Source organism: Pyxicephalus adspersus, chromosome 1 (genome assembly GCF_032062135.1).
Source record: "Pyxicephalus adspersus chromosome 1, UCB_Pads_2.0, whole genome shotgun sequence".
NCBI classification, from domain to species: domain Eukaryota; kingdom Metazoa; phylum Chordata; class Amphibia; order Anura; family Pyxicephalidae; genus Pyxicephalus; species Pyxicephalus adspersus.
This window is the reverse complement of record NC_092858.1, coordinates 66922102-66937981: the sequence shown is the minus strand read 5'-3', so window position 1 is coordinate 66937981 and position 15880 is coordinate 66922102. Positions and strand designations below refer to the sequence as shown.

Sequence of the window (15880 nt, the reverse complement as noted above, 5' to 3'; positions counted from 1 at the left end):
GACAAAAAAATCATTTAAAATGAAAAAAAAAAATTGTTACACTTGAATTTTGCACCAGCTGCACTGAACTCTACTATTGAATAACAAGTTCAGTATCTAGGAGCTTCCATAAGAATTTTATTGCACACAGACAAATAAATGCTTTGTAGTCAAATTCACAATAGAATATTACTAGCCATGTTGTTTTTTGTTTTTTTAACAGGAAACTGAAAAACCCACTCTGTTGTGTTGTAAAGTAACACCTTCCACAGCTTTGAGTAAAAAAAAACAGCAGACTAAAATCTGACCGATTGGTATCACACAATAGATTGGATATTTTGATAGCCTTGCAGTGCTAGCCTACATTATTATACTACTGCAATACAGCTTTTTTTAATTAAGTTCCTTTTATAGGCAACCCATAAACAAGTTCAGTTCAATGACAAATCTAAAAGTAATGTGAAGTCTGCAAGTGCAAGGGTCAACCGCCTAAATCATGTTTTTGGAAAGTATTTAGAAGTTCTATTTCTTAGTAATGGATGTATGATTAACAGCAACATGGTAAAATCAGATCAGGATCACTTATACCTGATATAAGAAAGAGAAAAGGATATAAATCTATGTTGCAGTGAAACTGCTTGCTTTTTGCAATATATTCAAATATATATGCCTATGTTTTTTAAGCCACAACTTAATAACATAAGCCAAAACAGAAAGGACTTGATACACTGCTTCTGAAAATATGTTGTACAGTTACATTATTAGATAACTAATCATTTTGCATTCATTAATGTAAGACCACATTCTTTCTCTTTCTCCACTTTTTTAATGCAATATAACAATACAATACATACCTCACAGTAAGCTGTTAAATAATGAAGAAATAGCGAAAAAAAACAAAATCATCAAAAAACCCCCCCCCCCCTCCCCCGCTATACAGGAAAAAACACAAAAAATGTATGCATATAAATAAATCATTAAAATCACTTTTTAGTTGCAACTAGTATTTGCAATACATTTTGGTTTAGCATGTTCCAGCACAGCAGCATTCAGACTGGAAAAGGGAAGTATAGAACTAGGAGCAAATGGGTTGCACAGCCGTATATATGTCTTGTACAAGTAACAGACTCAGCCCACAGGAAGAAAGAACAGAATTAACTAATCAATTGTAATGGTTATGAAAGGTATAAAAAATCTTACCATTAAATTGTAAGACATCCAAGCTATACTTTGCCCATTTTATTAACAGCAAGAGTAAAAATATCTGATTATATATCTTCTGACATTCGGAGCTTATAACAATGTCTACTGGCCAAGGTACCTAGAACAGAGCAAAAGTAGGAAACAAAATACAAGACAGAGTGGCATCTTCACATTTGTGTTATGTATGAAGGAAAATATACTGAATATAGCTTTATAAAAATAAGTTATACAATATTCTATCTAAACTAATAAATATGTATTCCTGAGTTTAAACTTACCTTATAACTCAGTACAAGCCCATCTAATGTATGCACTGGAAGCTTCTTTTTAACCAAGTCAACATTCTCGAAGCAGATGGATAATCTATGGTGTAAACAAAAAATTGAGCATTTATCCAGGCACCATTACCTATGCTAAGACACCAACTACATTCACAGGTTTCTAAATAAAGGCAACCGCTAAATGTATGTATCTATAGCTGTGTTTTAATTTACAGTGCAGCATCAACACTAAAGAGTTAAAAGGCATTTAACATTTGCGTTAACGTCTGCTCAAATTTCTTGTATGTTAGAGACTACAAAATTGTTACGTGACCCTAAAGCAACAGGTGCTACTAGATAATGCCCGTTTACCATCTATTATTACCCTAATGTTAAATGTAATAAGAGAGCTCAACTTTACCAGCTTTGCCCAATGTCCAAAATATTATAGCACAATGCACGTAAAGGCAGTTTACTACAATGTGCTGGAAGCAAAGATTGGTTTCTCTACAACATCAGAAAACAACAAAACCTGAAAGTGGTAATTTTAGTAATTCATAGTCAGATTTAAAGGAAACATTTCTTCTCCTTTCCAACTTGGTGCCTTCCCCGACCTAAACTAAAACAGATGCATACTTACCATATCCAATGGCTGAAGCTTCATTATTATTTTTTTTGTATACCCAGAGTTGTCCTGGTTGCACCTAAACATTGCAGCCCAATGGACTAACATGGGGGTAGCTTATGCCAACAGTTTAGAGGCACACAATGCTCAAGTATATAAAAAAATATGTTTTAAATAGTTTTTCCACAATACTATCTGGAATGCATATTCTTGTCATTTCTGCATATTACTGATTGGTCCAGGCAAGCTGCATGCAAAAATCAGACTGGCACAAACACAAGAAAATTTTACTTCCATACCGTGCAGAGTCCTCTGGGTAACGCTGACTAACTGCTTCTTGTAACTGCACGTTCAGAAAAACAACATTTTGCCATGGTTCCTTTTCTCTGATCTTATCAAATATTGAGGTGTAAAAGTCATACATTGTATCCCCAGCTTCAAGAAGGAAGAAATTTCTCATTGACTTCAAATATTCCATTAGTCTAAAAAAGAGAAAATAGGATTGTAAAAGAGAAAATGACTTCAGATATCCTGTACTGCTCAGTAATTGGGAAATAGGTCTTTATCTATATGGGTATAATCTAATGACATGATCTTAATTTAATCACTGTTACAATTAACAAAGGTCACTCACATTTTATATTTAGGGCATCCAATCCAAAGGGACATTACCAAGAATTAATGAGTTCATGAAAGCTTAGAAGCATATATTTTATATCAGTTTTGAATGTAGATACCTACATGTACTTGAATGTACTTACCTATAATCTTTTTTTAGGGTTTGCATTAGGTTTCCACAGCACTCCAGATACTGCTTGTCAATGTGTGGGTAGAGGCATGACCGGAGGGTTAGTTCAAATGACTGGCACGTAACAGATTCCGAGGACCTATCTACACTGACATCTTCACAGGTAAATGTCTCAAGGAAGTCACTCTGCTCCAGGTATAACCTTAAAGACAAACATCCCATTTTTAAAGGACATAGCACAGCTAGGTTAACTATACTACAGGATTTTTGTAAATTACCGATTTTACTAATCAGGTAATAAAATGCAAAACTGGAAAGTTATATTAATCGCACACTATCATAGCAGGCTGGCTTTAAACCTCAGTATATGAAATACAGAAAACTCCCACACTCCAGATATCCTCCTGTCTCCTCTCACCTTGCAAAGTTGATGGCCAACAGTGGATCGTGTACGTCATTCAACTCTAGGTGTTTAGCCACTATGGATTGCATTTTTATTAGACTCTGCTTATTAACTTGCTGTTCTGTAATGTTGTCAGGTGCCAGGTCCTTACCATGCTGGAGTCGAGACTGAACAGATTCTAAGAACTGCGCATACAAGCTTTTCCTATCTGCATCTGGATCAACAACACAGAAAGTGACAAAACAAACAAAAACATTATTTGTATTGTTTAGGACAAATACAAAATCATTTTGAGAAACACAAGTTCTAAAACGAATGTAAACTGAAATCACTAAAATATGCTTGTAACTGATAATGCAATTTCAAAAGTAATTATGAATATTTTTAAATCTTTTGCTTTCAATAAGTAAAAGATGGGGAGATCCTAACATTTACATTTTTATTTAGGTTCTTTTATAAGGTGATACATTTTTGCCCGTCTCCTAATTGTGCTACTGTGTTATCACTTGGTCATATGGGCTTCTATGGTGGCTGTTTTAAAACATCTTACACAGGTATTATCTGCTTTTGTTGCCATCAGGAAACCAACCCCAAGAAATGCCATACAGCCACCATTGGAGTACATGAAGATATAAAGAGGCTGCTGGGGATGGGATCATAGCAATGGGATAATCCAAAGAATAAAAAAAGAACAGGGAAAGTATTTAGAAAACTAAATTATTCAGTTAGGTTTTACATTGTGGACTTTGTGGAATGGGGAGGTTTTTTCACCAAAAAAATATTTTGTATAGAATGGCCTAGAAAAAAAAACATATGCTATAAAAGCTAGACTAATTATGCATGGTATTATAAACACTTTGGTCAAGGCAATATACCCATGGCCATTAACATTTTTGTAAGCATGTATTTAAATAACAGTATTTACATTTATGTGCAAAAAATAACTGAAGATGTTTGAACAAAAATGATTTAGGGTTTACAACTTTCAACTTTTAAACTATGTGCCTCTTACCTCTTGATGAGTTTTGCTGCTGAGAGGGGTAACACTTGAGATTCTTAAGCAGCTGCATAGACTTTCCTGCCATAATGATCTGCTTGAGAACAGGCCTCAAGAAGGAAACCATTGTGTGCTGCCTGCTGGCTGGGGCCTGATCACTACCTGAGCTGGCACTTGCATTGTCACTCATTTTGTCTTCATTCTCTGTTTTTTCTGAGACACTATACAAAGTGTAGGTTGCATACCAAAAATCACGATGATTCACAGGCACATCTTTATTACTATACAAATAAAAAGGATAATACATGTAAACCTATTAAACAAGTATAAATACAAAAGCAGACATTTCATTAGAAGCCGGTATTTGCTTGATTGTCCAGCTGTCTGGCTTTTTATGAAACAAAGCACATGCAATCTTTTGCTTTGAGAATGTGTAGTCGTCAGCAAAGATGCCACAGGAAAAAACCAACTGTCGGTCTATAAACAGAAACATTTATAAAGGTTAATAATTGTAGCTAAATAGTGTCCTATAGTATAATCTTTTTGACCCGAGTTTCTCCAGAGAATTTGCAAAGCATAGGCACATTTCTGCCCAGAGTGCCAAAAATGTTATTGCATATATCATCTAAGATACACCTCACCCTTTCCTGCCTTCATGTGGTTCAAATTTGGGGGCTTGCTGGAGTGAAGTGGTGCCTGAAGACATGTGATGCAAGGTATTCCCTTTTTATTTATTCTGTGGATCTGTGTTCCTTCACCAGTCATTAGGAGAGCAGGTCTGACACAAGAAAGCAAAGCTTTACACCTCCACCAATTTGTCCATCTCTACACATAGACTGTGGAAATTAGGCATTGAAGGTCTGTCCAGGGGAAGATACCAGTTGCAGGGATCTGACAGGTAATACAGAGGACTAATCATTTGCACTCTGCATTATATGTCCTCTTGAAATAAGGCATTAATGAATTAAAGGCACATTAGGGTTGATTTACCCTAAGGATAAGAATATAAGCAGTTTACTTTGACAGGTGAATTATTCCCTTGCAGGAATTATGTTAGTTTAGTGTATGAGGTCAGGCTCTGCTGACTTTAATAATACAGTGACTTAAAAGTAAAAATTCAGTCTTCCCCTGTCTGTGGTTAAATATTCTTTGCAACATGAATTTGAAACATTCACTAAGATAAGTGAAATAACCATTGCAAAGGAATAATTGAGAAGTAATAATTGATGATTCATTCTTTCAATGACATTTTAAAGAAAACAACATGTAATTGTAGGTAAAGCCAAACATGCAAAACAATTTGTAAGATTAAAAGTCCGTTTTCAGAACATTTAAGTGGTGTTCCACGTGGCTGCAAAATATGCTTAAGATGCAACTGTGTTTAAAATTATAGTCAAATAATATTAATCATACCGCTTTACTGAACCTAGTACATATGTCCTAGTAGATATGTTCAGCATGCATTTAAATGTACTTACCGCTGAATAATGAATTCCTTTGCAGGGTCAAAAAGATGTCCATGAACAATCCATTCATCAACTATTTCTAAATAGGGTCTAACAGTTTCAACCCACAAGAAAAATAAGAGAGACACCTATAAGAAAAAGAGGAAAAAGTGTAACTGAAATGTTACTTTTGGAATGGAGTAAAATTTTATGCATGATAATAAAACCACGTTCATTTATTTCAAACAGGCAGACTATTTTTTTGTAAAATAACAGACATTTGATACTTTAAAGATCTGTACAGACTTTGCACTGTCAGTAAACCAATGCTGAAAATGCACAATCATCTGCGAAGTAGGGTTTGTCGATATGAGCCTTTCAGTTCTGTTGCTATAATGTAATCTCCTACAGTTCAGATCTACTTGTAATGCTGTGGCATAGCAATTAGTAAGCATGGGAGTCATAAACTAAAACTGCAATCTTCAGACTGCAGTGGAAAACATGAAATAATATAATCCATAATTACCAGCCTAAAGAAAAATAACAATGAAGAGTCACTGTGTTGAGCCTCTGGAGTGTGTGAATAAGCAAAGTAATTGGATTATTATTTATTATTTGCTGTTAAGCTGCCCTGCACATCCTTTGGACACCTTCCATAATATACCTGTATATATCAGGGTATTTTGAACAGCACAGGGTGGGTGAGTAAATCAAAAGAAGCAATGAGATTGGTAAATGGGTGTCAACCTACCGTTTGTTCAGATGCCTCTCCTACATTGTCATATTCCAAAATGGCTTTATACAGAGTATTAAGTAGATGGGAGGCTCTCACAACATTTCTGGTGTCAGGAGGGACTTCTGCTACACCAGTGCTAAAAACCTTATGCAAAACTTTCAACTGTGCAAGCCGTGGAGCCAACTTGTCAACAACCATTGCCAACGTGACTGTTTGGTCTACATTAAAAAAAAAAAAAAAAAATCAGTTAATGGTTTATCCAGTATATAACCTTTACACAAAATGTTGAACATCAGAATAGTTTTGTTGACCTTTGTTAATGATGCACTTCTCAATCTCTGCTAGTTCCTGTTTAAAACTCATAAAGTATTTGTACAATGCCCACATAAAGGCCTGATAAGTTCGAAATGGAGCCTCAGCAACTTTTTTGACAGTAGGAAGAGTTCCTGGCAATGGATTTTCAGAAAAATGACCTGTGACTTCATCCATAAACTTCTGTAGCCTAAATACCACTTGCCCATAGGCTGCTATTTGCTCAAGAACAGATCTAAGACAGTTCTAAAAAAAAAATAATAAAAATAATTTTATGTAAAACACATATTTTAAATGAAAATTAGTGCAACAACAATTCAATATATCATTAAAATATGTTACGGAATTACAAAACTTTACAGCGAACAAGGATGATAAGGATTTTCCAAGGAAAAAAAAATCAAATACTGGTGCACAGTGTGGTTAATGAAACACTAAATAAGACAGCATTGAGCTATTCTTTAGAGAGGGGAGGTGGGATTATGGGAAAAAGACATCCCTCTGGGTACATTATTACAGGCTAGCCAATAAAAGGTTGAAACGAAAGATGAAATAGCTTTATTGAGGTCATTCTATGGCTTCTGAATTCTGTAGCTGTAGTTTCCTTAGCTAAAAATTCTAATTTAAAATAAAAAAGGAACCTACATTGTGTAAACCAATTAGCGGTCAGAATTTAACAAAAAATATGTTTTATAATTGATAACATACATGTGTTATATGTGTCACAACGATATCATTCTTCACAGTGACCTTTCCATCATTTAACTGAAAGATGAACATTTTTTTCACACCTGAAAGTAACCTAAAAAACAAAAAAATAAAAATCCTCCAATGGAAAAATTACAAGATGGCAGTTTGTTTATTATTTCTAATTTATTTTAGGTTTGCAGAAATTTAGGGAGCCAGCTTTACTGATCTGTAATATTTTTCTTGACAGCATGAATACTTTTAGTAAAAAAAGTAAACACTTGCCTTTGAAGGTAAGACAAAAGCTTGCTGAGGATACTAAACAAATCAATGTATGTAAAGACACAGACATTATATCTACATGGAACTACCTGCATAATATTTTTAGGTTTTCTTTATGCAGGAAGCATATTTGTTTACTGGCTTCTGACTAAACTTTTTAAGATACACATGTGCCTCTAACAGAGGTAAGGCATTTATCTGCTTGCTTCACAAGAGCCAAGAATGTCTCAACATTGTAATGTCACTAAAAAAATTTCATGTGACTATTACAAATAAAAGAACACAAATTTCCCAACTTACCAAAGAGTCTCACGAATTACTTGGGTTTCAGTAACAAATGTTTTATCCTCCGGTGTATAGAGTGGATCTGTAGTGAACAAATGCTGATCCCTGAAATATAATTAACAAGTTTAATGAGCTTGAGTACTAGACAACAGGACAGTATATTTATTTCAGCTTTTAACATAAACAAAATGGTAAATAAACTTCCTTTCCTGGCAAAAACACAGTCCAGTTTCAGTGCTAACCACGTGTCAGATGCCTGGTCACCTGAATAGGAAAACCTTATCCAGTCTTACCTCTTCCATTCCCTTCTGATATTGTTTATTTATCCACCTCAGCAAGACTGTTAACATTAAACATTATACGTTAACATTAAGACTGTTATCCACTACTTTACAGGTGTCATGGTCAACTGTAGTTTTTGGTAACTACACTGTGAAACTAAATTTTAAAATATAAACTCCATAGCGACAAAAAAATAATTCTTACCAGACAGCTGCCAGATTAGAATGCAAATGTAAACTGTGTGAAAATCTACTTGCTCTAGATGTCCAATACTGATGAACTACATGCTGCTCTAGCCATGTTCGGGCATCAGGCTCACCAACTAGAAAGATATAATAATATTTTTTTTTTAGAGATCGACGCTGGAACAGAACGGATCATCACAGCGGGGACCAGGTAAGTGATGGGATTTAACCACCCGACAAAGTTCGGGTTTATCGATTTTAGCAAAATTTTTAAACCCGAACCAAGGTTGGGTTTAACGGTCGGGTGGTTAATAGGTCCTTTGCTTTCAGACATTATATATATCAGTCGTTTTATTCTAAGCCCATTTCACAGACGTCAGCTAAACAATAAAAAACACAAATGTTTAAATAGATACTTTAATAATATACCTTTCCATGACACCACAGGACCAGCACTTTTCTTGTCAGCATCTTCTTGCGGCGTCCTATCAACCTGGATTCCAGAGTCCTCCCTGCTTAGTGTCTCTTCTTCATCATCTTCTTCCTCGCTTACATCAGACCACTCCTGGAAAAAATACAATAAATTAATCTAATATATTTCTTACATCAGAAGTTTTTGAAGTCAATATAAACAATATATGTTTTATTCTACTCTTCGTAAAGTACTTACCTACGGCCCAGTACCTCATACCTATAGTGTAAAAACACCAGCTGGTATTAGAGATTAGATTAGAAAGGAACAAAGTGCAGTCAGTTAAGTGAAAATACCCACTGTATACAGTGTGGAAAGAGCTCTAACTGAATACAGTGAAGACCAGAGAGAGAAAGTGTAGGGGGAATGAGGTCCAAGAGGTAGCACAAACACAATTATGCATAACTTTTTATATATTAAATACCTTCTTTTGAATGTATAAAGTGCAATATTGTTCTGAATTCACTGAAAAAGTCTGTTCTTAATTGGAAATAAATACAATTTTTGAAATAATGACTAACAGCCACTTTTCCTAAACTTTAAGCAAAGCATGGCAGGTCTTACCGGGGTGTCTTCATCAGGACTTAACCCATAGTCTTCACCTTCCTTCAAATATTGTCCCCAGTCAAAGGGCTCAGCCTCTTCTAGAATAAACCACACAGAACACACAATAACATAGTAGGCCTTGTATGCAGGTAATTACCGGAAATGCAATATATTTTTAGGATGTTGGAATAAACTGGAAGAAACTCATGCAGACATACAATCTTCATGAAGATAGTGTCTGGCCGAGTTTCAAACCTAGTGCTGCAAAGGCCAATGCCACCCACTTACCCACTGACAGATAATCCAATCCACAATCTAAGTCCCAAAACACAGAATACAGATGTAAGAAAATCTGCCCATCCAATTATATTACTCAAATAGAAAGTAATTGGATGTACTGAATCACTTGTAAACATGATACAATCTGTGTATGTAAATCAATATTTTATTAACACATCTAATCTATTCGCAGCCAATGGGAACCTCCTCCAAAAAAAATGATGTTTTCCATAAGCTACATTCTATTCAAATACAAATGTTTTCTGGGATCTGAAGTGAAAAAGGTGTTCGAGTCCTTAGCCTCTATTTAGGTCTGCAGTAGTCAAGGGGCTCCACAAATGATCAGCTATAATGGCCATTTAAATACTAAATGTTCAATTAGGAGCTGAAGTACACTGGCAGCTGTGACAAATATAACCGGAGGCATAGCGTGAATGTTGCGTTACTTGAGAGCAGTTACATCAGTACGTAGAATGCTATTTAGGTAAATAACTGTCATGGGTTATGACAGTTGGGTTTTAAATGTTAACAGAAAACTAAATAGTAAGGCTTGATGAGCATAGTAATAATTAGCATCCTGGATCTGGCATGGAATGGCAGAACATTCAGTAGTTGGGTTTACACATGTAAAGCCATTAAAAAAAATCATATATAGGTTGGGGTACCTGTTTGTTTCTTTCTTGGCTTTTCAACATAATCTTTGTTGGATGGAGAATCAGACAAACCGAGAAGAAGAGACAATATGGCATAGTGGGCATCGCTCTAGTAAAGAAAAAAAAAAAAAAAAATCACATTTGGTTTTCAGAAAAGATGCATGACAAACAAAAATGTTGGAAACAAATAACCAGAAACAAAACACACACAGTATAAACAGACTCCCCCATAATATATTGTACATATAGCTAAAAACACAAATACTGAAACATTCCTTAAACTTAAATGATTACATTTTATACTACACAGTTACTACACACAGACCCAAATTAAAGTCAATTACCTGTAATTATGATAAAACTCCAACTTTAAGAAAATAGGCAAATACTAAATGAAATGCAATCTCTCAAAAAAACCTAAAGTTCCCTGGAAGAGGGTGATCTACCATTCCTCCCATTCCAGCATTTTGGCCTCACAAAGGCACTTCAGCATTTCACACTTCTAGGTTTGCCACTTCCCTACTAGCAACTGTGGTACTATTTTCCAACCTCTACATTGCTTTGTCTCGTAGCAAGATAGGAAATGGAGAATAGAGTCACAAATCGCAGTGGGGGACACAGGCATTTAAAGTGGAACTGAAGTTTCAATATAAAAATTTAGCATCAGGCAAGAGTTTTTTTGCAGATAGGGACAGGCTGTGTCCCTTCTGCAATAAGTATTTTTACCTGCCTGATCCTCATCCCAACTGTCCCTTGTGGGTGCTGGAAGCGAATACACTCCAATGCGCCTGTGTGCAGGAGTTTTGTCATCCCAGCCCAACCTATCAAGCTGACCAAAGATAGGAATGAGGAACAAAAGAAGTTTGCAGCATCTGCAAAAAAATGGCAACAGGTGAGTTTAGTTCCGCTTTTTGACAAAAGTTGTAATAGAGGGAATGTAGGAGGAACAGATCACCAGAGGGAGATAGAATGCTCTTCAAGGGAAATTCACAACTGCTTTGTCTGAACAACATTATTTTGTATTGCATTATTACTAATAAAACGATCTCACCTTTGTCCCTTCAGTGTTCGGAAGAGGAAAATTTAAAAACTCATTAGTCAGCCTTCTCCAGCTCTCGGCTTTACTCAAATCAGAATGAATCACAAATTTTTCATATATCCTACAAAAAAAAAAAATTTATCAAAACAAATGCAGGTATCATGCCTAGTGTGGTGGGGGCGGGAGATTATAAAATATAGAAAGTTACCCGTCCAAAGTCCTGTGAATCTGGTGACTGCTTACATCCAGAAAACGATGAAATCTAAAAGCAAGAAAAAAAAAAGTTCTGGTTCGCATAATATTTATTTATGATGATACACAGGCACAATTCTGTATTCTTCATATTGGTCAGCTCCACTGAGTACTGGCATTTCATAACCTCTTATATAGCAGAAGAAGAGCAATGGATTCCTCCAGGGATTTCTATGAGTTCCTTGAACTGTAACTAATTATTCTGGGTTTAAAGCTTTGTAGAAGCTGCATGGCACTCATGATTTGATATCTATGAGAGTGGCATTATAGTCATTAACTATTTTTCAGTAGCCAGCAATGGAAGATGCTTATAACCCACTTACTGTAAGTGCTTTTAGCAGGTGCTCCCCAAGACTTAAACATAACGTAAAAAGATTTCTCTGGGGGTAAAAAAAATTGAGAAAGGCTGCTAAATAATGACGGCTCTGTCACTTGGTAGAACCAGTGGCATGATACTGATGTTCTCTTTTTAGCGATCTGTAAACCTCCAAATAACTAATGTTAGCAGGGGTTCCCCAAGATCTAAACAATACTCCTCTGGGGTCTACGGGTTTCATCTCACTTCCTGTTGTGGCTACAGGAAGTAATAAAAGTCTCCAATGACAAAATAACCTAGCAGGGGCTCAGATCATCCCAGCACCGGCCTAAATGACACGCAATGTTTGAATTATTTCTAGTTGTGTTCTGCTTGCATGGACTTTTCACTACATGCCAGTGAAATAAATAGGAAATGCAGCACAGACAAAGCATATCATGGTGTTTTATTGCAGCAAGTGAATGTATTCATGAGAATGGAGGCAATGATGGTATCAGGCAGTATATATATCATGACTATATATATATATATATATATATATATATATATATATATATATATATATATATATTATGACAGGCCTTATACGTGTGTGTGTGTATTTTTTTTAATATATATATAAATATAATAAATATATATATATATCATGACAGGCTGTGTACGTGTGTGACAGGCCATATATATCACACCTGAAGTTAGAGCAGGCATACTGCAGGGCCAGCTGGAAGTTCTTGTCATTGTCATCGTGCAGGCCGCTCACACAGGACACCAGGCTCCTCACATCCTCCTCCTGATCCTTCTCAAAGCGCGTCCAGTGCGCCATGTCTCATCCACAGCCCGGCAACCGTCACCCCGCCATTCATTGGATGGCAGCACACCAATCAGGAGACGTCCTCATATTAACTCCACCACTGCCGGCCTCCTACCATCCTATTCGCAGAAGGAGCACCCAGAGCCTTCTGGGATGTGTGACGTAGGTATCCCGGGAGGCCCTGCGCTCCCACTAAGTACTAATCGATACAGGCTGGTGCTGAACCCTTTTTTTTTTTTATAAACAAAATTGTTACCGTACATAGAAGAGTTGTAAACCCTTCTATGAAAAGTAGGCAGACATCAGGGGTTAACAATTTGGACCAACAATGCTTGATCTCTTTTTTTCCCAGAGGTTTCACAACTTTAAACTTGAAGGGGCTAAACCAACCATTCCTACCAGAAATTTGAAAGCCTGCAGAAATATGCAGCAAACAATGTTCCAGATTTGACACTGGTGGTCCATGTGTTTAGATTCTGGGGTGATAAGGGGATTGGAGAAGGAACATCAGAAGAGATAAATAGGAGAGGAAGGGCTTTAGATCCTTTGTCAAGATATCATTGTCATCTATGTCATGGCCATGAATGAAAATTCAGCATTATATTGTGAGGCCAATAAAACTAAACCAACTAAAACATTTTCTTATTCTTAAGTGCTTTTGTATTTACAACACAAAGGGTTAAAAGCACCGTGGAGTTGTTATTGCAGTGCCTGTGTTTGGTCATCCTATTTATTTCTTATTAAGACAGTAGGTGCAGTTTTAGACCTGCATTGGAATCAAGCAATCTGGTGGCTGGCACCTACCGTGTTTCCCCGAAAATAAGACATACCCATAAAATAAGGCGTAGCAGGATTTCTAAGCATTTGCCCAATTTAAGCCATACCCCAAAAATAAGACATAGTGATAGGCGTGTCGTTCTCTGCCTGTTGCAAGCTGAGGCATAGAGGGAGACATAGAAAGTGAAAGTAAAAGTCCCCTCAGTGAAGTGAGGAGCAGGACGCTCGGTTTTAGGTAATGTGTGTTCTCAGGGGGAAGAAGTAAAGCTGTGGCTGCCATTTTACTCAGCACTGTGGGTCTCTCTCCCGCAGCACCAACCAGCAACAGTCTGTGGGTCTCTCTCACCCCACACCAGGGGATGGGGGAAAAGCTTTAGCAAAGCAGTCTGCTACTGAGCCCAGAGATATCATCCCAGCTCCACTGTACAGATTGGACCCAGTTCTCACTGGATCCCTGATAAATAATACTTAACAAAACTAAAATACTTAAATACTAAAATAAGACATCCCCTGAAAATAAGCCATATTGTGTCTTCCTGAGAAAAAATAAATATAAGACAGTGTCTTATTTTCGGGGAAACACGGTATCTGGACACTCGCACTAGAGTGCTGAAGCATCATCTGTAGATTTGATAGCGGGGTGATAGTGAGCCTACTGAACCACTTACTGCCACCCCAATTCATTTTCTATTGGTGGTAACCGCACTATAACCTCACTGCAAGTCTACACAAAGCCAAAATTTCATTAAGGTTACATGCAGAATCTAAAACCCAGCAAAGGTTCTATCCTGCTTTTGTACATTAAAAGAAAACAATTAAAAAGGAAAATAACTTTAGTTTTGGCTAAAGTTAGCCTGTAAAGTGTTTTACAGATATGTATGATCCTTTGTACATTTAAGAAAAAGACAGAAACAAAATGTTGTTATGTACCAGTGCAGGGAAAGGCTAGAACCACTGGATCCTTTGAAGCTAGACGGGAAATTAAAGTAAATCTCCCTAAAGCAGTAGTCAAAAAGCAAATGACAGACAGATACAAACAATGACAAAGGAGAAGGAGAGGACCCTGCCCAGAAGAGCTTACAATCTTAAAGGTGGGGGAAACTTCTAGCGTGATGTACAAAACTCCCTTGATTACTTACTTACTTGTTGAGATAGGATGCTTTAGAGGGCCACAAACCCCTGATTTCTACTGGTGTAGGGACTTAGGTCCTGAGTGTTTTGTATAAGGCAGGCATTGTAGTCTTAGTATAAATTTAATAACTTAAATGTAGTAAAGATCTAATTACAACAAATGATAAGAAGTTTCTAAAAGATAAACTGGCATCTACCAATGGCCTTGCTAAGGCTACATACACGTCAGATAAAAGTTATTGAAAACAAAAGATAACGACAGGCCAACAACACCATTGATTGAGGGGTGTCCTTTGTAACAAATTACCATCCAGGCAGATCTGTGCATGTGAGTATATATAAATATATATATACATTTACATATAAATATATTTGCAAATATTCAGACAGTATGTGTATATATATATGTTTGTGTGTGATTTTTAAAATAATTCATAATTTTTGCAGAGCTGTTTTCTGTCCTTCATCTCCATCACTTTTCAGTGCTGTTACCTGTCCATCTTCTTCTGCATTATAAATGGAGTGTACAGACATCAGAGACACAGGTTACAAATTGGACAAGGAGCTGTAGATGTACAAGATGCTTTTGCATCTCATAAATAATTTAACTTATCCTTCATCCTTTTCTGCAAAACACACAAATGTGGGAAATCAACCTAAATCTTGAGTTTAAGAAGTCAAGGTGGTAGTTTCAAAAAGTGCACAGAGGACAGTAAGGGTTCTAATCTGACATTCACTGAAACATTCTTTGGTGGAGAATCTTCCAGGTCTATGTGATGTAATGGCAGTAATTGATTCTCTCTCAGGTAGTGTTTCAGTGAATGTCAGATTCACTGCTTTTTGAATAATAAAAATGATACTATGGTTAGCTTATATGAAATATCATTCACTATCAAACAAGTGAATCAGTTTTCCTAAAGCACTAGATTTGTCATCCAGGAAAGATGCCTAGATGTTTCTTCAGGGATTACACGGGTAGAACAAAGATTATGTGGTTAGGCAGAAGGTTAACCAATTGTACAGTTGTTGCTTTAATAATTTTGTTTTACAAAGGTTGGACTCCAAACCTGTCAGAACTGCTGTATTTCTTCCTGGCATAGATTCATCAAGGTTCTGAAAACATTCCTCATGAATTTTTCATCGTGATGTGATAGCATCATACAGTTGCTGTAGAT

General features: G+C 36.3%; 1 protein-coding gene across 1 annotated transcript; it reads right to left on the bottom strand.

Moving 5' to 3' along the window:
• Nucleotides 1–1141: 1141 nt before the first annotated feature.
• On the bottom strand, nt 1142–12904 carry TUBGCP5 (tubulin gamma complex component 5). The gene is made up of 18 exons (XM_072412782.1): nt 12676–12904; nt 11627–11680; nt 11431–11539; nt 10392–10488; nt 9466–9545; nt 8859–8994; nt 8449–8566; nt 7978–8067; nt 7417–7510; nt 6708–6954; nt 6412–6614; nt 5694–5809; nt 4231–4496; nt 3234–3432; nt 2829–3017; nt 2367–2549; nt 1461–1545; nt 1142–1300 (listed from the first exon to the last, which is right to left on the bottom strand). The coding sequence occupies exons 1-18, from the start codon at nt 12807–12809 to the stop codon at nt 1142–1144; spliced, it is 2559 nt and encodes an 852-aa protein (XP_072268883.1). The 5' UTR covers nt 12810–12904.
• Between the last annotated feature and the right edge of the window lie 2976 nt (nt 12905–15880).

Coding starts and splice junctions, on each gene's coding strand:
- TUBGCP5 (XM_072412782.1), bottom strand. CDS start 12,809: ATGGCGCACTGGACGCGCTTTGAGAAGGATCAGGAGGAGGATGTGAGG. Junction 9,546..10,391: donor GCCAAGAAAGAAACAAACAG/GTACCCCAACCT, acceptor GGTTTATTCTAG/AAGAGGCTGAGCCCTTTGAC. Junction 3,018..3,233: donor TTGGCCATCAACTTTGCAAG/GTGAGAGGAGAC, acceptor TTTGTCTTTAAG/GTTATACCTGGAGCAGAGTG.